This window comes from Microtus oregoni, unplaced genomic scaffold (assembly GCF_018167655.1).
Source record: "Microtus oregoni isolate MIOR12 unplaced genomic scaffold, Mior012 000014F_ref0000157, whole genome shotgun sequence".
Taxonomy (NCBI): domain Eukaryota; kingdom Metazoa; phylum Chordata; class Mammalia; order Rodentia; family Cricetidae; genus Microtus; species Microtus oregoni.
The window spans coordinates 41,561,284-41,583,095 of NW_024543073.1; the positions used below are offsets into that span (position 1 = coordinate 41,561,284).

Consider the following 21,812-nt stretch of genomic DNA (forward strand, 5'->3'; position numbering starts at 1 on the left):
TGCTGACCTGGCCCTGGAGGAGGCCCTTACCGACCTCACTGTCACCAGCCTTCTTCCTTCTTCCTGCTGGCTTTGGCCTCAGCATAAGCCTTGGAAAATGCTCCCTTCTTTTTGCTGTTCTACTTACCCCTTATTTGAAATATTCACACACACTTTATATACTGGCCATGTAATAAAAGGGTCTCGTGGCTGAATGTGGGCTGAACGGTGTTCATTTATGCTCAGGTAGATGAAAATATGGGGTTAAGAATTGTAGCTGGTCCCAGAGTCTGTCCCTGACTTTCCCATTTGGCACAGTGTTCCTTGTCTGTGCCCTCCTGTCCTCCTTTGTAAAATGAAGTGGGAACCTACCTCTTTGTGTATGGTGAGCACCAGATGAACAAACCCGTGCAGCCCACTGACTTGAGTGGCCCAGAGGGAATGCAAAAGAAATATGAGGTGGATATTATACTCCAGCCCTTTGGGAATGCTGTGTGAAATTTCTAGCTAATTGTGTTAAAATTTCTTCATTGTGATGGTTCATCCTAATTATCAATTTGACGGGACTGAGACGTGCTCAGGAGATTAGGAGAGTGCACAGGGAATGTGTCTGGGAGACAACTGTTTTCAGAGGGACTTGAGCAAGGGAAGAGGCCTCGTTTGAAAGTGGGCTGTACTGCCCCATAGGTGCCCTGTAGGTCAAAGGAGGACATCCACCAACCAAACTCCCTCTTAGGTTGTGTTTCCTGGCCACCGGGATGTGGGGCATGAACGGATTTGTCCCTTGTGGAGTTGTAGTCATTTTCAGTTTCTAAAAGGTACATCTGGGTTGAGCGTGGTGGCACACACCTTTAATCCAGCACCCAAGAGCAGAGGTAGGAGGATCTCTGTGAGTTCAAGGGTGGTAGGGTCTATATAGCGATTTCTGGGACAGCCAGGACTACACAGAGTGACCCTGTCCCAACCCCCCCAACCCTCCAAAAAAGGTCAGTCTGTAAATGGCGAAGCTTGCATCTTTCCCCAGATCTCCTCCCCTCTGATGCACAAGCAAGGATTTGGAGTGATCAAATGCCTTTCTCCTCTTCATAAGCCACACTGCCTCCAGTTGGCTGGCTTTGATTTCTCCCATGATGAAGTTTCACTACATTATGCTGCGTTTAAGATCAAATTCCCATCCCAAATCTTTTACATTAGGCCTGGACTTGAAAACCCGAACGCTGCCAGGCATTTGTGAGACCCTTGTATGAGAAGTATGATAGGGAACTAGACCATCTGAGAGAGTCAAGTGGAAATTTTAATGAAAGTAAGAAAATACATAATTCTGTAGGACCACCATTTTTTGAAGCCCGATTTAGTTACTACCCTAGAATTGCCAAGTAAAGCTAATTTTCATCAAACAGTTGTGCCATGATAAATGCTTGGGGTCTGTCATAAGCCATCCTTGTTTATGTTGTGAAATTAAACTGGAGGCTGGGATTGAATTGGCCCCATGCATTCGCCTCCAAAGTCTGATCATGGCTCTTTACCCTCAAACACATACTGGTTTTTCAGGCATACATGCAAACACTTGAGTGCAAGGCCTGAGCTGCCTGTCTTTGGGGTGTGCTCTTTGTGGGACGTGTATTCTTCACACAGGAGAGCCTGCTCCTGCCGCTCTGTTCCTCCAGAGTTTATGCCGAAACCACAAACAGTTCTGACATGCCTGAGAAGAAGCAGGCCTGAATCCTGGTTAGAGTTCCCCTAGAATGGGTGTGTGACATTGAGTTGGTCACCCGGTGATGCCTTTGTTCCTTGGACAGTCAAGTACAGATGTGGCAGGTGTTTTCAGATTGGGCAAACATCTGACCTCATCAGGGCCCTCTGGGAGGTGGCTCCTTGTGGAGCAAGTTTCTCAGCCCCCTCCACCTGAGCAGCCTTTCTGATCTCTGTCACTTTTCTCGGGCTGTGTGATTTTGAGCAAGTTGAAGAAGCTGTGTCTTCTCTCTCGGTTGTGTGTGCATAGTCGCATATGCTGTGCGAGCTGTGTTAGCTGAGTTGAAAAATGCAGGGTGCCCAGGGGAGCTCCGCCCATTGTTAGGGCCTGTGGAGAGGGTAGAGGGCTTCCCTCTGAAAACTGAAGGAAGACCTTGCAGATGTGACTCGGTTATGGACCCTGTGAATCTTAATATACCCCCTCATATCAGTACCAACCTGTCAACTCATTATAAGAAGTAAATTAAGTAATATATAGAAGTCTGCCCTCAGCCTGTGTCTGGCCTCCTGCCTGTCCTTCCCCAGCAGAGGAATGGAGCTGGCTTTTGCATGTAGTCACCGGAAACTGGTTGAGTTTTATGTGTGACGTTGTTAGAAAGAAAAAGCTTTTGATGGGCTACATTAACTTTACTAAACTGAAACCACTTTCTGTTGTTTGGAGAAGAAGCGTATATCTGAAATTAGAAACAGTTTGGAAAAATACATAAGTGTAACATGTCCTCAGTAGAGGTGGGTGCAGTGTGGATAAGCCTTGGCCCTCAGTAGAGGTGGGTGCAGTATGCATGAGTCCTGGCCCTCAGTAGAGGTGGGTGCAGTATGCTTGAGTCCTGGCCCTCAGTAGAGGTGGGTGCAGTATGCATGAGCCCTGGCCGTCGGTAGAGGTGAGTGCAGTGTGGATAAGCCCTGCTGAAAGCAGAAGTCACAAAATAATCCCACACCAGTTCAGAATTATGAATAATAAAGGGTTATTTATTTAAGGGAAACTTACAAATCAGTGTCTTAGATAACAGTCTGTGCGGGAACAGGAAACAGAGTCTAGCATCTGGAAGCGAGAGCTGGAAGCAAGAGAGTGCATGCATGCTTAACAGCTGCATTTATAATATAAGAGACCACGCCCAAGTGGGCTGGTATCTTAAATGCTGCTGGCTGAAAGAGCGGAATGTGCTCCCACAGTTTCTACCCCTTTTGTTTAAATAAGAGAGTTCCAAACCCAATACAAAACTATATACACTAGGAACAGATATGAAGTATAATTAGAATTACAACCAGCATGAACAATATTAAGCAAGGAACATATGCTAAATGTTTTAATAAACATCCTATCCTAAGGAGTCTAAGTCTTATATAGGAAATGTCTTTGCTAGATCATGAGGACAGTAACTATGACTATCTAATCTTCAACCCTATCGAAGGCCCGAGCAGGGAGGTAATATTACTTGAGCAGGCAGGAATTACAACCAAGCAGCTTCCAAAGCGAGCAATATATGACAGAGACAGTTAGCTACTTGAGCATTCACCTAAAGTCTCATTTTCAGTGTTGAAACAACCAACTTTGGCTAAGGCCTAGCAGAACCGACAGACATGGTGCCAAGAAGAAAACAGACTCTGAGTGGAGTGTCTTCAGTGCTCACCATTCTCTTGGGAGTAGATTGGTGCTGTTAGGAGCAATCGTGTCTCATGTCAATAGAACCCTAAGTTATTAGGGAAGGTAGCGCCCTGTCTTCCTTCTTCAGCTCAAACAGAAAACAGAAAGCTAAAACGTAAGTAAGCTATGGAGGAGCAGTTACATTTGTAATTATTAAAATAAGTGGATTTTGATATGGTCATGTTTAAATGGTACAAACATGAACTTAGAAGGAGATCAATCAAAATAGAATGTGAATATGTTAAAGGAAAGAAAAGCCTCAAAGAAAAGCACAGGAAGGCATTCTGTGTGGGAGGAGTGATGTCAGATTAGCTCTGCAAATAGCACAGGGACCTAGAGAATTAATGCTCCAAAACTATTATTTAAAAAATATTCTAGAGGGGGCTGGAGAGATGGCTCAGTGGTTAAGAGCATTGCCTGCTCTTCCAGAGGTCCTGAGTTCGATTCCCAGCAACCACATGGTGGCTCACAACCATCTGTAAAGAGGTCTGGCGCCCTCTTCTGGCCTTCAGGAATACACACAGAATATTGTATACATAATAAATAAATAAATATTAAAAAAAAAAAAAAAAAATAAAAAATATTCTAGAACATTTAATTCTGCCTACACATGCTGCCTTTAAGTGGGAGACGTTTGCTCTTCCCAGTGGTGATCTGGATATTGAGGAAACAGCTTTAAATATGCTAATATATACATGCTCAGATTCAAAGGAACATTTTTAACAATTTAAGTGCATACATACAAATATGACTGGCTTGTGTGCGACTCTTCTTTGTTGGGGTTGTGGGGGGTTATGAGACAGCTTCTCTGGAGTTTCAGTGTCCATGAAGTTATCACAGTTCTCTTGTCCCTATCTCTGGAGTGGTAGCCGTGGGCCACCATATCTGCTCACTGTGTTGTCACAAGAGTTGTTAAAGGTGGGGCTGCAGTTCCCCAATATTTAAAACAAATGCATGGCGTGAAGCAGAAGAGGAATCCTCCCTCACATCTACTTTAGAGTTAGCCCTCCTTTCTCTCTAAGGTGTGAGCGTTACCTCTCTCCATGTTTAGCTCTTCATACTTCACATTGCATGGTTACAGGGGTTGGTTTTTGTGTTGTTTTGGTGCTGCTCGCAGATACTCCAAACTCCTTTTACAGGGATGAGTCTTGCTGAGTTTCTATTGCACATCTGCAAATATCCATGTGCAAGAGTTTTTTTTTTTCTTGGAAATTTATCAAAATTTCTGGGTTGTAGGATTTCATCAAATTTCCCTGAAATTGTCAAACTGCTAAAGTAATTATGCCAGTTTTGCCAGCGAGAGATTTCTTTCTCCATATACTTTTGGCCGTCTTGAGAATCAGCTGTCTTGAGGTTTTTGTTTTTAGGTTTCTGACCCCGAAGATAGAGCACCTTTTCATGTGGCTGCACTTTAATTTCTTTCACTTCCTCTTGTGGTGTTCATGTTTGCCCAATTAAAAATAGAAGTTCAGTTTTTAAAGCAGCTACTTATATTTTGTGGTCATATGCTACTTTTCCGTTCGCTTCAGAGTTGTAGCTTAATCAGCGTTATTAGTCCGGTATTAGTCAAAGTCTCCTATGTGAGGAACTCCGCCGAAACCTCATTCATAGGCACGTGTGTTCCATCGAGCTGTGCACTTGAGTTGGATAATTAGTCGTGGCGCTTCCTTGGCTGTAGTGACCTGTAGTGAAAAAGGAGCTGACAACATCTTATAGCTCTTTGGAGATTTATAAAGTTTTACTGTTATTATGATCATCTTTTATTTTTTTAAAATATTTATTTATTTATTTATTATGTATACAATATTCTGTCTGTGTGTATGCCTGCAGGCCAGAAGAGGGCACCAGACCCCATTACAGACGGTTGTGAGCCACCATGTGGTTGCTCACATGGTGAACTCAGGACCTTTGGAAGAGCAGGCTGAGCCATCTCTCTAGCCCTATGATCATCTTTTAAATGTGACCATTTAATGTTAGTCTTTAAGTTACCTCTGTAGTGCTGTTTTAAATGAACATTTTTATTTTGAATCTTCTTGTTTGCTTGGGTTATTATCTTCTTCCTCCTTTTTTTGGTGATGGTGGTGGTGGTGATGATGGTGGTGTTGGTGATGGTGGTGTTAGTGATGGTGGTGTTGGTGTTGGTGGTTGAGGGTGGTGGTAGTGGAGTAGGTGGTAGTGGTGGAGATGGTGATGGTGGTGGTGGTTGAGGGTGTTGTTGTTGTTATTTTTGTTGGTGGTGGTGGTGATGGTGGTGGTGGTAGTGGCAGTGGTAGTGATGGTGGTAGTGGTGGTGGTGTCAGTTCAGAGGATACCACTAGCTGTCCAGATCTTCCCATGCCCTGATGAATGCTTTCAGATGGACGCTAATTATTACTTTGTGAACTTAAGACTCAATCCTGCCCCGAGTGCTGGGCGATGTGCAGTGATCAGCTCCAGGGAAGTGGGCAGGGGCGGGAGTAGGGTGTGGGAGGAGACAGACGGAAGATGACAGGCGGATTCTGCCTTTTCATACTGAGTGGAGCACAGTTTACCTGCTCTACCAACCCTAACAGAAATGCAGTTTGTGGTAGTCCTTGGCTTTATAGCAGGAACCTTGTTCACCACCGTGCCTTTCTTTTAGGTCTTTCAGCAGCCCAGCGGAAGTTTGCTCATTCGCTCAGAGACTTCAAGTTCGAGTTCATTGGGGACGCTGAGACTGACGATGAGCGGTGCATAGGTAAGGAAGGCGGGAGGTCTGCTTTGCTCTCCTCGGTCACGTCCAACACAACTCACGCCTTTCTCCTTTCAGATGCTTCCTTACGGGAATTTTCCAACTTTCTGAAGAATCTGGAAGAACAGAGAGAGATCATGGTGAGTGTCAGGAATGTAAATGTATCAATTAACAGTTTCTGGGAGGGGGCGGTCTGGGCTGTGAAGCTGGGCTGGACAGAATTTGATGCATTTATCGCTTTGGATTGGGGTTTTCTGAGTTCTGATTTCTGGGTTCCTGATGGTTTTGACGGTGATGAGTTCTGGGGCGAGGTTCTGGACCTCTTCTTGGCTGCGTCTTTCATCTTCACCTGTGAAGTCAAAGGTTGATGGTGGTTTGCGCTTTGTTAGCAGAGCCTTTGATTTATATAGCTGTCAGGCAGAGGCAGAATATACCTAAAGCAAAGGCAGACGTGCCTGCTTGGACGTAGAAGGAGCCGAAGGATGATTTTGAGCCATAGCTCTGGATTCCTAGTGTGAGGGTGGACAGCGCTCTGGATTCCTAGTGTGAGGGTGGACAGAGCTCTGGATTCCTAGTGTGTGGGTGGACAGAGCTCTGGATTCCTAGTGTGAGGGTGGACAGAGCTCTGGATTCCTAGTGTGTGGGTGGACAGAGCTCTGGATTCCTAGTGTGAGGGTGGACAGAGCTCTGGATTCCTAGTGTGTGGGTGGACAGAGCTCTGGATTCCTAGTGTGAGGGTGGACAGAGCTCTGGATTCCTAGTGTGAGGGTGGACAGAGCTCTGGATTCCTAGTGTGAGGGTGGACAGCGCTCTGGATTCCTAGTGTGAGGGTGGACAGAGCTCTGGATTCCTAGTGTGAGGGTGGACAGAGCTCTGGATTCCTAGTGTGTGGGTGGACAGAGCTCTGGATTCCTAGTGTGAGGGTGGACAGAGCTCTGGATTCCTAGTGTGTGGGTGGACAGAGCTCTGGATTCTTAGTGCGAGGGTGGACAGAGCTCTGGATTCCTAGTGTGACGGTGGACAGAGCTCTGGATTCCTAATGTGAGGGTGGACAGCGCTCTGGATTCCTAGTGTGAGGGTGGACAGCGCTCTGGATTCCTAGTGTGAAGGTGGACAGTGCTCTGGATTCCTAGTGTGAAGGTGGACGGCGCTCTGGATTCCTAGTGTGAAGGTGGACAGTGCTCTGGATTCCTAGTGTGAGAGTGGACAGAGCTCTGGATTCCTAGTGTGTGGGTGGACAGCGCTCTGGATTCCTAGTGTGAGGGTGGACAGAGCTCTGGATTCCTAGTGTGACGGTGGACAGCGCTCTGGATTCCTAGTGTGAGGGTGGACAGAGCTCTGGATTCCTAGTGTGAGGGTGGACAGAGCTCTGGATTCCTAGTGTGTGGGTGGACAGAGCTCTGGATTCCTAGTGTGAGGGTGGACAGCGCTCTGGATTCCTAGTGTGAGGGTGGACAGCGCTCTGGATTCCTAGTGTGAGGGTGGACAGCGCTCTGGATTCCTAGTGTGAAGGTGACAGTGCTCTGGATTCCTAGTGTGAAGGTGGACAGCGCTCTGGATTCCTAGTGTGAAGGTGGACAGTGCTCTGGATTCCTAGTGTGAGAGTGGACAGAGCTCTGGATTCCTAGTGTGTGGGTGGACAGCGCTCTGGATTCCTAGTGTGAGGGTGGACAGAGCTCTGGATTCCTAGTGTGACGGTGGACAGCACTCTGGATTCCTAGTGTGAGGGTGGACAGCGCTCTGGATTCCTAGTGTGAGGGTGGACAGCGCTCTGGATTCCTAGTGTGAGGGTGGACAGCACTCTGGATTCCTAGTGTGACGGTGGACAGAGCTCTGGATTCCTAGTGTGATGGTGGACAGAGCTCTGGATTCCTAGTGTGAGAGTGGACAGCGCTCTGGATTCCTAGTGTGAGGGTGGACAGCGCTCTGGATTCCTAGTGTGAGGGTGGACAGAGCTCTGGATTCCTAGTGTGAGAGTGGACAGCGCTCTGGATTCCTAGTGTGAGGGTGGACAGCGCTCTGGATTCCTAGTGTGAGGGTGGACAGAGCTCTGGATTCCTAGTGTGATGGTGGACAGAGCTCTGGATTCCTAGTGTGAGGGTGGACAGCACTCTGGATTCCTAGTGTGAGGGTGGACAGCGCTCTGGATTCCTAGTGTGAGGGTGGACAGAGCTCTGGATTCCTAGTGTGACGGTGGACAGACTGTGAAGTACGAGATGGAGCGCTGAGCTTCCATCCTACCATGGAGCAGGTGCCCTCCCGCTTTCACTGCTCAGGTGGCTGCTGGGTTTCTATCAGATGCATTTGCTGTATGGGAAAAACCCAAGCGCTGGAATTGTTTTTGATTTTAAGGCTAACACAGACATGTTTTCTAAAATCCCCTAATTTGCATTTACCTTACTTTTGAGAAATTTCCTAGATGTTAAAAATTTCATGGCGGGCCAGGCAGTGGTGAGGCATGCCTTTAAACTCGATCAGCCTGGTCTACAGAGCTGTTCCAGGACAGCCAGGACTACACAGAGAAACCCTGTCTACAGAGCTAGTTCCAGGACAGCCAGGACTACACAGAGAAACCCTGTCTCAACAAAACAAAACAAAATCCATGGAGGAGTCTGGGAAGATGTCTCATTTGGTAAAGTGCTTGGCACACAAGTGGAACGATTCAAGTTGGGATTCCCAGCACCCATGTAGGAAGTGTAGGGGTACAGCAGTGTGTGCACCTGATCTTAGTGCCAGAGAGGAGTCAGGAGGATCCCTGGGCTTGCAAGTTAGTGAGTGACTGAATTGGTGAGCTGCAGGTTCAGTGAGACCCGCCCTCAAAATGAAGGGGAGGAAGTAATTGAGAAAGACACCTGCTGTCAATGTACATATCTATGTAAACACATGTATCTGCAAACAGATGTGCACACATATGAACATGTATATATAACACACCTAGAATTTCCTGGCGTGCATGTGAAGGTAGGTAGTGTGATCACATGGGCTTTTCCTGACACACACTGGTAGGTTCAATTGTGTCACGTTAAGGCCTGTCTGCTTGGGGTTTTCTGTCTTGCCCGGTTCCCACAGCTGTTTAGCCCCAAAGAAAATCACACAGAGGTCTCCATAAATTATAAGCTGATTGGCCCATTAGCTCAGGCGTTTTATTAGTTCTTGTATCTTATATTAACCCATTGTTCTTATCTATGCTAGCCACATGGCTCAGTACCTTTCTCAGCCGGGCAGATTTCATCTTGCTTCTCGATTGTCTGGGCTGGATTGGAAGGAATCAACTTCCTTCTTTCTAGAATTCTCCTGTTGTCATTGCATCATTTCTACTTCCTGTCTGGTTTTCCCGCCTATACTTCCTGCCTGGCCAATCAGCGTTTATTTAAAACATGATTGACAGAATACAGACAATTCCCCCGCACCACAATTGGTGCTTATTTAATGTTATGGTCACTCATTTCTCAGCTGTTTAGTAAAGACTAAATGTGACATTAGATCAGAATAGTGCCATGATATCTCCTTTCTGTAGCAGGTGTGAAGTCGAGGCATGGGGTGGACTGGTAATTTAATGTCCTGGTTTATATTGCATAAGAGGTATGTGCGCGCGTGTGCAGGTGTGTGCATGTATATGCGTGTGTGTGTACTTTCTTTGACATTTATGTAAAGTTTCTGCACCCTGCTAAGCCTCTCCACCAATTCAATAATCCAAATCAGATCAAATCAAACCAAATTAGAAAAAGCCCAGGCTTAATGGATACCAATGCTCCCAGATGGCTTTCTAGCCCCCCAGAGAGGAACCAGGTAAGGAAGACAGGAAAACCATGTGTTTGTTCTCTGTGGAGGGCAGTTTAAATACTCTGAGGGAGTGATCTTGAGCGTCTCTGGGTAGGGGTCATCGTTTGGCGGGCTTTCTCAGGGGTGGAATCTGCACTGAGGCAACTTCCAGGGGAGAGGGCTTGGGATGGAACTTCCAGGCAAACATTCCAGATTCTTTGGATATATGGATGCCAGGATCTGGGGTGAAGCCTTAACCCAAACATTTTAGTCATTCTTTTCTGGATTCCCGATCATGTGGTCAGCATTTATTGATCATTTATGTTGTTCTTATTGGTTGGAATCTGAGGGCTTGGAGCCAGCATTGCAGCATGCCTTCATCCAGTTTATATGCCGGCAAGGGAGGTGATGTGTAGACATACAAGGTGCTGTCAGGCCGTGCAGAGTGCTGCAGTTCACAGCAGAGATGGATAAGGTGCCATGGGTGAGCCCGGCAGAGAGAGAGCTGGCAGTCAAGTGCTGAGGTCCTTTTTGGTAGAGGACTAGCCTGTGCAGGAAGGGGGTTCTCGGCAGAGAAATACCACGTGACCACTTTTTGCCCTGATGGTTGTTTTCTGTTATAGGTTTCTTGGAGTGAATTGATGAGGTCAAGAAACGGGAATGTGTTCTTAGACAGGGATGTAGATAGTGCGGTTCATAGAGATGCTGTTAGCTGAGTGCTGATTTAATCTCAGCTGACTGACTGTGTCTGAGGTAAGATGAGCCTCAGATATAAGAAGCTTGGGTTCCTGGGGCAGGGCAAATATGAGAGCAGGATTGTGTCTGTGGGAGGCTTTGAACCCCTGAGAGGAGAATGGTATAGCATGTTAAAACTGACATGTGGCCCAGGTGTTGTGGTGCACACCTTATTCCCAGAACTTGGGAGACAGAGGCTGGTGGATCTCTGATTTTGAGGCCAGCCTGGTCGACGGAGCGAGTTCTAGGAAAACCAGGGCTACACAGAGAAACCCTGTTTTGAAAAGCCAAACCAAACCCACAAAAACCCGCAAAACTGCTTTGTGGGAACAGAAATCCTTGCCGGAGAGGAAGCAGTGGGGAACAGACGCAGACACCCCGAAGTTGTGAACATGATACTCCAATTTAGTTTGGGAAATTGAAAGAGTTACAAGAATACAGTATTAAATTACGTGTTCTCAGCGCCCAGTGTCACATCTGATCCTGTTTCTCCAGTATTCCTAATTCCCCTGCTGTCATTTTGACTGAAAGCTCAGCATTGAGTCATCTTCTGTACAAATGCATACTGTTTCAAGTACAGCTACCTCAGGGCCTGTCTGAGGAAGTGTCACTTTAATAACAATAAGAACAAAACACCTTTATTCCAGAAAACAGCTCAGTTTCAGATTCTTCTGTGTCTCTCAATAGCAGTTGATCTCTCTGCAGCGTCATTCAGATGAAGGACATTGATGGTAAATGTCCATGCCATTTGTTTCTAGGCCTTTTAGTTTTGCCCTTGACCAGAATTTATAGTTTATCTATTTTTGGAAGGGTGTAGGAGGGCCCGCTTGTGTGTCCTGTCTGCTCGGCTAGTTTAGCCACAAAATAATCACACAGAAACTGTATTATTTTAATTATTTAAATAGTTTTAAATAATATTATTTATTTATATTAAATATAAATATATTAAATAATATTATTTAATAAACAGTGTTTATTAAAACACTGCTTGGCCCATTAGCTCTAGCTTCTTATTGGCTAACTCTTACATCTTAGTTTAACCCATTTCTATTAATCTGTGTATCACCACATGGCAGTGGCTCACCAGCAAAGATTCCTCATGTCTGATTCTGGTGGCTCCCTGACTTTGCCCTTCTTTCTCCCAGTGTTCCATCCAGTCCTCCCCGCCTACCTGAGTTCTGCCCTATCAATAGGCCCAAGGCAGTTTCTTTATTCATTAATGCTAATCACAGCACACAAAGGGGACTCCCACAACAGAAGGAGAACAAGGTCTCCTGTGTAGCCTAGTTCTCAAGCTTGTAGCCACCTACTTTTGCCTCTTGAGTGCTGGGGGTAGGCATGTGCCATCACATGAAGCCCCCTGAGTGCTAGCGGTAGGCACACACTGTTGCATGCAGCCTCCTGAGGCTGGAGGTAGGTATGCAGAATTGCATATACCCCCTGAGTGCTGGGGGTAGGCATGCACCATCGCATGCAGCTCCTGAGTGCGGGAGGTAGACATGCACCATCGCATGCAGTTCCTGAGTGCTGGAGGTAGGCATGCACCATCACATGCAGCTCCCGAGTGCTGGGGGTAAGCATGCACCATGTAGGTCCCTGAGTGCTGGGGGTAGGCATGAACCATTGCAGCCCCCTGAGTGCTGGGGGTATATCACGTCTCTTAGAGCATGAAAACTGGGTGGAGTAATCATGGCTGCCTTTTGAAAGCTTACGAAGAAACAGTTGTGACATTGGAGTACAGGACAGCTGTAAACTTTGAATAGGAAACTTTCAGTGTGGTCCTGAAGAAGAGCTGGTAATTACAAGTTAATTAAAATAGACAAAGTATGAAGTGTGTTTGTCAGGGAGAGGGACAGGGAAGCTGTGCAGTGCTGGGAGTCGTGGGCCAGGCCAATGCACAAGGAGGTCTCTAGTGCTCTCCTTAGTTCCTTTCTTCTAAGTACAGCAGCAAAGAGGGGCTTGAGCAGTGGACTGAATGCAGGTGCATTCTGGGAACTCGGAACAAAATATAGTCAACAGGCCTCTTAAAATGAGTATAAGCTGGCAGCCTGCTAAAAGCCATGGGTTAGGAAAGGAAAGCAGAATGAGACAGCTGAAATAGTTTCTGAGAAGGTTGGTGTAGTTTTAGTGATTATTAAAACTTCAAAATTAATCAGTATTTTTCCATAGTCTGAAAGTAACAGTGAAGCATGATCATTGGATATTCATAGTTAAGACTTAATCAGTAGAAGGGGAAAATAAGTTAAAATAGTGGAAGACCAAGACCAATGCCAGATGTGAGATTTTATTTTATTATTATGTTTTTATTTTATTTTTTAACTGAATGTATGTTCTATAGGGTTTGGGGCTTTAAAGGTAAATTCATCTGTCTGGAAGTGCAGCAGTGGGCCTAGACTTCCCATCCGATGAAGCTTACAGCATTATGTGTATGTGCCTAGTCTATCCCTAGGTGGGGCCATATTTAGTTCAGCAAATCCCACTGTGTGCTCACTGCTTGCCACAGTTCTCTCTCCTGAGTAGGTGGATTTCCAGTGGTGGAATGGCCAAGAGCATGCACAGTCACAGAGGCACAGGAATTCTGGGAGGTGTGCAGAGGTGGGGGGTGAGCCGAGTGGAAATACCTCAGTTACTCAGTTAAGCCCAGATGATCTGAAATGCTGGCTCCTCCATGTTCTGTCTGGGTAAGAGGGAAGGCTGTTTGAGTCCCCCGTCCTCCATTGCTACCAAATACATTGCTAAGATTTTGGGTGTGGCCTAGTGGTGGAGCACTCAGTAGGAAGGTTCAGCCCCTGGTGACAATAAAACTGTGAACTGGAATCCAGTGACTCACTGGGAAGGAAGTAGCCAGAGCACCAGTGTGAGAAGAGAAATCACTGCCTCCACACCCAAAGTCTGGTCTCTACAGGAAGATGAGCCCAGCCCTCCAGACAGTTATCGCTGTGTGTTTCAGGACAGGGTTTCTAACCCTGACAGTGGATGTGAAGAACCTAAACTCAGGAGCTGGGCTAGACCCAGTAAGAGGCCAGACTGGGGGCTTGTGTCTGTGCAGGCTGTCCGAGGGAGCTGCCAGCATTCCTCTGATGCTCCATGGCCTGACAGGACATGGTGTACTTATCTGAGGTGGGCGGCTGTCCAGGCGTCTAGGGACTTTGAAAACATTGCTGCAGAATTTATGAGCATCTTTAGAAGGCCCTTTATGCTGTATTTACTTATTTGAGTAAATCCTTTGCGCAGACTGATTGTGATTTTCTTGCCAGCCCTCAAGGGCACAGTTTCTGAGGTTCTGGAAAATCAGAATAGGGGTGGAGTAGAAGGTTAGAAAAGCTGCAAGGAACAGTACCTGCGGGAGATGGAAGGCAGAGCTTTCCAGGTGTGTCCAGAGGTGCCTTAGCCATCAATGTTCAGTACCACCTTGTCAGAGAACTTGTCTACCTCAGGGAAATCTTAAAAATATACATATGTATAAACATATATGTACATATACATACACACATATAATATATGTTGTGGGGCTGGAGAGATGGCTCAGTGATTAAGAACACTGGCTGCTGTTCCAGAGGTCCTGAGTTCAATTCCCAGGAACCACACAGTGGCTCACAACCATCCATAATGAGATCTGGTGCCTTCTTCTGGCCTGCAAGCAGAACACCGTATACTTAATAAAAATGTATTCTGAGCACTTCTATAGCAACTTTGGTTTTGACATTTGAATTTTGTTCTCAGCTATTACTGGTTTTCTATAAAGATGTATGATGTCACTGAAGTAATATTAATTAAAGTACATGAATGTTTTTACTCTTCGGGAGAAAACCTCTTAATGTTCCTTTTTCAGCGTGTCTCACAGCAGGTGATCTCTAAGCATGTGTATGGACCAGCATCACCTCTATAGTGAGGGTTAGCTTCCACATAAACTTTGAATCATCGGGGAGACCCAATGGTAGGCTTGTCTGTGGAGGTGTGTGCAGAGAAAATTAACTGAGGGGGCAGTGTGTGCCCTCAGTGGGAGCACTGTCCTATGGGCTGGGCTCCTTGACTGTGTGGGAAGGGAGAAAGGAGAGCTAGGTGAGAGCCAGCACTCATCCTCTCTGGTGTTTGGCTGGGGTGAGCTGTGTCCACTGCTTCATTTGCTACCCACACTCTCCGTGCTGACGGTACACTCAAACTTCGAGCCACGATGAATTAAGCCACTTCTCTAAGATATTTTGTTACAGCCTCAAGGTAACTAATTTGTGGGAGGATATGTTAGAAATGCCCGTTCTCAGGCTGCATCCCAGAAGCCATGAATTCTGAAATCTGGGGGGATGTGTTAGAAATGCCTGTTTTCAGGTTGTACCCCAGATGCTATGAGTTCTGAAATTGGGGGGTATTCTAGAAATACCCATTTTCATAGACTTGCTGAATTCTGAAATCTGAACCACTAGCCAATGGGATCTCTTTTGTCTCAGATTTAGGTCTCTCAGAAAGTTCAAACATTGTTTTTTATGACTTTACCAACCATGAGGGTTAAAAGGCTCAATGGGTGAAGTTTTTACCCGTCCTTTCCAGAGGCCTTGAAACTGTACCCATATCTGATTTGTCTTAACGAAGCAGGGTTCTACTGCTAGTAGTTTTAGTGTTGCTCAATAATGGTTAATGTTGCTTATCATGTGAATTTTTGTGACAAATGGTGGAACCTTGGGCGCTGTTGCAGTCTTTGCTGTCTGCTTACTCTCACAGTCTCAGCTCTTTCTGAAGACAGAGTGGCACAGTTGTTGTGATACTTTTGGCTGGAACGTTGATGACAGAAATCCTAACAGTCATTCCTGGAGACACTTCTTAGTTTCTTTTCAACGTTGTCCATGACAGTATCAGGCAGTGGAGCGCACCTTTAATCCAGCACTCAGGAGGCAGAGGCAACTGTAAACCTCTAAGTTTGAGGCCAGCCTGGTCTACAGAGCAAGTTCCAGGATAGCCAAGTCTGCACAGAGAAAGCCTGTTTCAAAAAAAACCAAGCCAAACCAAACGAAACAAAACAAAACAAAACAAAACAAAACAGAAAAACAAAAATAAAAACAAGAACAAAACCCCGAAGTTGTCTGTGACTTAATTTTACAAAGGCTTGCTTTCTCTCTTTGGAGATAATCTTTACCATCTGATGATATATTTTACCATTTTGTCCTGAAAGCACATTACAGTTTAGTCAGATATGCACGCTGTGTTGTGAATTCTGCTGCAGGAATGTCCCAGTTGAGGCTTTATTTTTACGTGCTTAGAATACTTAAGGAATTATATCCATGATAAGCGCAGCTCAGCATTGCAGAGTGGGTGAGCGCTGCTGTGGGCTTGAGGCCCTGTTTGGGAGAAGCCTTCTTGCTCCCTGAGTCAGAATCCTCTCGGTTGGTGACTCATCATAGGCTGTGACCCTGCAGCCTGTCCTCATCAGATTCTGCTTCCCTGCTGGAGCTCATTTCCTCTCCTTCATATCCTTGGGTCTGTTCTTCATCTCTAAGTAATACTTACTTTATAGTCTACCAGCATACATGCACGCACGCATGCACATGTGCGACACCCACATGCATATCCACACCTACCCACCCACCTCCGCATTCACCCACTCACCCAAAGAGACACCGGAATATTATCAGTTCATTCCTATAATTGCATAAACTAGGGATATTTTTATGAATCCACCGTAGCTATTATTTTATGACATATGCTTTTTGATGAGCTAGGGCACCTAAGATCATGCATTAGTTACGATATAAGAGAAAATTGGAGCCCATTGAAGTGAGTGATTTGTTCTGTATCAGTAAGTTGGGAACCACCTCCATCTTTAGGAGACCAGCATACAAGAGAAACATTCTGTTTCTTGGCTTCAGCTGTTTTTAACATTGTCTCCCCCCTCCCCCCCTTTTGTGGGGGAACATGGGCTGGAGAGTGAATCCCTGGCCTTGTGCTCACCAAGGACACATTTTGTCTGCGCTCTACACTTTCAACTCTTGCCCCCAACTTTGAAGCTGAGTGAAATGTGTATAATAAATGCATCACGTGGCTGCCGTCTGCCAGGCAGCAGCACGGCAGAAGTGAGTGCGGGTGTTGCTTCTTGCCTGTGTAAGCAACTGCAAGCTGTCGGTATTTCAGTTCAGTCTTTAGCTAAGGGGCAGGTTACAGAGGGATGGCGAGTCTCTGTAGTTACTTGGAAACCTTGTTTAGAGAACTTGTTAAGGCGATCCCGCAACCACTGCCTCAGAAGTGGGTGCTGCCACCTTGGGAGTAATTCCTGGATTTTGAAGTGGGGCACCCTTTAAAGAAGTGATATGTCTCCAGTGTTCTTGGAGGCACAAAGGAAAAAATGTTTGTGGGGGAACCAGATTTTGGTGACTAAGATGGAAAGTGAATCACAAGTGTTTGGGCTCTGAAGTTTTAGAAATATCTTCACACAAGTAGTTTGTTTCCTTTTCCATGTGTATACATGATGATAACAAACCAACTCTCAAGTAGCTCTTTCAATCAACTAGAATAGAAGTGCTAAGTTCACAGATGATTAGACTTACTTCACATGAGATCCTGGAGTGTTTTCCACGTTGCGCCATGCTATAGTCAGTAGAAGGGGTTTTACATTGATGGTGGGGTTTGTTTAATGTGGTAATGTAGAGGACTCTGGGAGTTTGGCCAGTCACAGGTCTCGTTGCTGTGGACTTTGTTGCATTAGTCTAAAGGCCAGGATTCCTTGGTCTGCTGATGACTGTGCACTGTGTAACCAGGGAAGGAGACAGTTCCTGACAGACTGCAGCCCCAAATGCATGATTCAGCCTTCCTCTCTCCCTCCCTTTCCCGGGATCAGATCTGTGTCTATAATCTGCAGCTCTTCCGCCACCTCTCTGGGCTCTCTCCTCCCTCTTTCTGAAACCCTTCCCCTAATATATTTTCTGGGTTTCCCTTTGTGTTAGAGAATTATGACTAGGAAAATGAACTTTTGTAACAGACACTTGTTTCCGGGCCCAGTTGTGTTTGTTATCAACATCAGCAGACACTTTGTGTTTGTATAAACTGTTCTTTTAATTGCCTAAGTTGATGAAATTTCAATCATAAAGCAAGTAGTTTTAAAAGCCTGCTCTGTGCCTGGCCATGTTTCAGTGCTCGAGGATGCAGTGGGGAATTAGCTCCTTGTCCAGGTCAGGTGCTTAGCTGGTGGCCACCCAGGAGAACGAATTACCAGGGCCTCCTTCCAGTCAGGGTGACCCAAGCGTCACAGAGAGGCTGGTGATCCAGGTCCTGTTCATCATTGACCAGATGCTCTTTTTGAACAGCACACCTCCCTTTCCCTCTCTCTTCTTTTTAAATTTAGCAGTTTCTTGCCTTATTGAGTATGATATTTTACTTCTAGCTCTGTCCGTAATATCACTGATTTACGAAACTGTTATTCTTTTTTTCCTACTTAAAACTGGAAAGCCAAATTCCAGTTCTGCCTGATGATGCTTTTGTAGTGTCTACAGACTAATCCCTCACTTACTTCCATGGTTTTAACTTCCTTCTCATAGTGTTCTGCCCAAGTATTTATTTTGTTAAAAAAATAGAAGCAGGGTCCTTAATGTCCCACACTCAGAGAGGAAAGAGGGCCAAGGATAAACAAGGGTAGATGTTCCAAGTCCTTATTAGGTCAATGCCCTCCTGATGATGCACAGCAGATTTTGAGTTATGGTTTTTATTATTTACTAAGCCTAAGTTATTTCATTGCTACCAACAAAGGGCGTTAGATTTTGAAAATTATAGTCAAAGTACCATGTTTTTTCCTTCAGAGTTCATTATTATAGAAAGGAAGGTCTTAACTTTAACATAGTAAAATTACATATAACAAAACAGGTAGCCGGGCAATGGTGGCGCACACCTTTAATCCCAGCACTCGGGAGGCAGAGGCAGGCGGATCTCTGGGAGTTCGAGGCCAGCCGGGTCTACAAGAGCTAGTTCTGGGACAGGCACCAAAGCTACAGAGAAACCCTGTCTCGAAAAACCAAAAAAAAAAAAAAAAAAAAAAAAAACCCAAAAAACCAAATAGGTATCAAGCAAAAATTACAGTTGGAATATCTATATCTACTTTATCTTTTATCATAACTAAGGAAAACTATAGTTCTAAGTATCTATTATTCAATCCAACAAAGACCCCAGAAGGATATAGTGCTACCTAAGTTAACAGGAAGTGCATTGTAAGCAACTTGTAAAACTCTAGAAATGTCCTAGACATCTTGCTGCCTGGACCGTCACCCAAAATTGCTTTATAACATTGGGGCATCCATCTTCAGCCTATAGGTTTATAGATCTGGCCACCTTTTCTGTGAAGCAAAAAATTGAAGATTTCTTATGCCTTGTATTGTCAAGGTTCATCAGTTGCTTTCCTCTGTGTCCTACAGAAGGTCTGGTAGACTCAGGAAGCAGGAACCCCAAAGGACAGTCTGACCTTTAGGCAAGTTCGGCAGTCATTTTTCTGTGGATCCTGCATGTCAAACAGTCCAGGCAAGAGCAGTTTCTTGCCCAAATGGCTAACAAACTCCATAAAGAACCTTTCCATGTCCATCATCCTCTTGAAGTAGATTGGTGCTGCTAGGAGCAGATGTGTCTCAATGTCATGAAAAGCCCTAAGTTCTTAAACATTTTAAATGCCATATTCTGTTAGTCTTTGAAATGTTTGAAGAATAACTATCCATCTGAAATATATCTCCGTACATCTAGAAAATCTAACTAGTTTTTATAGATGACTATTTATTAAGCTGTATTTCTTTTTTTTTAAATATTTATTTATTTATTATGTACACAATATTCTGTCTGTATGTATGTCTGCAGGCCAGAAGAGGGCACCAGACCTCATTCCAGATGGTTGTGAGCCACCATGTGGTTGCTGGGAATTGAACTCAGGACCTTTGGAAGAGCAGGCAATGCTCTTAACCACTGAGCCATCTCTCCAGCCCCCTTAAGCTGTATTTCTTAATAATACATTACATTTCTAAACGAGCTGCACAAACACAATACCTTAATCAAGAGCAGAAATACATATACATAGTCACCTTGAGCAGCTAGAGTGCCGTGGGCCGAGCAGGGGCTGCAGGGGAGTGGGAGTGCAGATTGAAAAATGCAGACCACCAAGGCACTGCTCGTTACTCCAGTTCTGATCTGCTCCTGTACCAGGGGTCTAATCAGGCCCGTGTCTGCCTCCCTCTTGAGTAGACCAGAGGCCCCATCTAAACAGGTTAAACAGCCTTCCTGCAGCGGCTCCCCTCTCCAGGTAGCCAGATGGGAATTCCAGACCAGTGTTGTTTCCCGGGACACTGACATAGCTGCCAAGTTTATTGGTGCTGGGGCTGCCACAGTTGGTGTGGCTGGATCCGGGGCTGGCATCTGGGCAGTGTTTGGTAGCTTGATTATTGGCTTTGCCAGGAACCCGTCTCTCAAGCAGCAGCTCTTCTCCTATGCTGTTCTGGGCTTTGCCCTGTCTGAGGCCATGGGGCTCTTCTGTTTGATGGTCGCCTTCCTCATCCTTTTCTCCATGTGAGGCTCCATGGGGTCACCCAGATCCCCTGCTGCTTCGACTCCATGCTGGTCCTGGTGCTGGAGTGTGCTGAGCTCTACCGTTAAACAACAACGTTTCTCTAAAAAAAAGAAAAAGAAAAAAGAAATACATATACCGTAACAAAATTGACCTTAAATTTTATCAATAGACCAAGATCCATAACAATGCAAAGTATTCATCTTTATATAGCATATCCCCCTTTAAATGTAAACAGACATTTATAAACAGTCACTTAGGGAATTTGGGCATTGTTCTCTAGACTACTTCCTGCTGATTGGGGATGCTGTTAATCAGGTCTGTCATAGTCTCAGCCAACAGTCCTGAAGCTGTCATGGATGTTTAACCATCTCAGCCACTGAAGTCAAGACACCTTTAAAGTATATATGTTGGTTTAGCTTAGCAGCCTGTACAATGAAATGTGTCTCTGTACTTAGCTCATTCATAGTGAAAAAATTCGGAGAAAACACAATAATGTTCATAATCTAGACTCTCTGTGTATATTCCATTTTTTTTGTGGCTTATTTTTCTTACTCTATTAACTCTTTCTTCAAGTTTAGTATTTTATTATCTTTCCTCCTTTAATCTATGACTGTCTTTACTCTTTTATATTATAACTGTTTATACTTTTTTTCCTCTCTTTCTCAAGCCTATATACATTTATCCAACACTGTGACTCATTTAGAGGTCTTTTCCATGTGGATTTCTCTTTATTGCATGCATATCTGTAATTAGTTTTTGACCAGGAGTGCTCTTTTTTTTTTCTTTTTTATGTTAAGCATGCATGGCTAGGACCAACTTCGTGGTCCTGCCTGCTTGCTCTACCAAGTCCAATACGACCGAGGCATGTTTGCTGCCTCTGAGAGCCATTCTCCCCACCCCAGATTCAGGGCTGCAGCCTGTCTGTGTTACCATTAAGCAATTTATAACAAGCTGTTCACAGATCCCATTTAAGTGCTCAGCCTCTTGAAAGAGCCAGAGCTGTTTGTGCAACTAGCACCAACCAGGAAGCCTTCTTAAGAGAGACGCACAGTTTTTGGTGCTACCTTTGAGTCAGGAAGCCTTCTCTTGGAACAGCCACGCCTCTGCTTGCTGCCAGCAAACAGAGCCCATCGGGGAAAAATGTATGGCTAACAAGATGCTGTGCTTGGCTCCCATTTTTTATGGGTCTAGAAGCCCTCTTTTTTTTTCAAAGCTTTTTTAGGTCTTATGTGGATCTATGCCCCAGACAGTGGGTACCATTTTTGTTGGTGGAGGCTGCTTGTTCATTTCCCTGCTGCCCAGACCCAAAATAATTATTCAAAAATAATTATTCAGAAACTTTATTATTTGCAATACTGTTTGGCCAGTTGCTTAAGCATATTTCTAACTAGCTCTTACATCTTAAATTCACCCATTTCTATTATTTTATATTTTACTATGAGGCTTGTGGCCTACTGGCAGGGTTCCATCTGACTTGTGTCTCTCTTTTTTGGCGGCTACATGGCTTCTCACTGACTCCGCCTACTTTCTCCCAGCGTTCAGTTTAGTTCCCCCCCCCCCAACTCTATTTTACCCTACCACAGACCAAAGCAGCTTATTAACCAATAAAAGCAACGCATACACAGAAGGACTTCCTGCACCAATTTTAATATTCTCATGAAAGCTTGGATGTACATTGATAGGAAGAGCTATGAGATAGGAGAGCACAC

General features: G+C 45.1%; 2 protein-coding genes across 2 annotated transcripts in view; both read left to right on the top strand.

Moving 5' to 3' along the window:
• Window positions 1–21,812, top strand: part of Arhgap10 (Rho GTPase activating protein 10) — a 259,737-nt gene that overhangs the window by 66,768 nt on the left and 171,157 nt on the right. The window contains exons 2-3 of the mRNA XM_041663469.1: window positions 5,997–6,092; window positions 6,165–6,226. Coding sequence (XP_041519403.1) covers window positions 5,997–6,092; window positions 6,165–6,226 — 158 coding nt within the window. The remainder of the gene's footprint in view (window positions 1–5,996; window positions 6,093–6,164; window positions 6,227–21,812) is intronic.
• On the top strand, window positions 19,627–20,106 carry LOC121455786 (ATP synthase F(0) complex subunit C1, mitochondrial-like). Its single transcript, XM_041663471.1, has one exon. It carries the CDS (start codon window positions 19,687–19,689, stop codon window positions 20,104–20,106), a length of 420 nt encoding a protein of 139 aa, XP_041519405.1. The 5' UTR covers window positions 19,627–19,686.

Excerpts from the sequence above, each read along its gene's own strand:
- LOC121455786 (XM_041663471.1), top strand. The coding sequence starts at position 19,687 with ATGCAGACCACCAAGGCACTGCTCGTTACTCCAGTTCTGATCTGCTCC.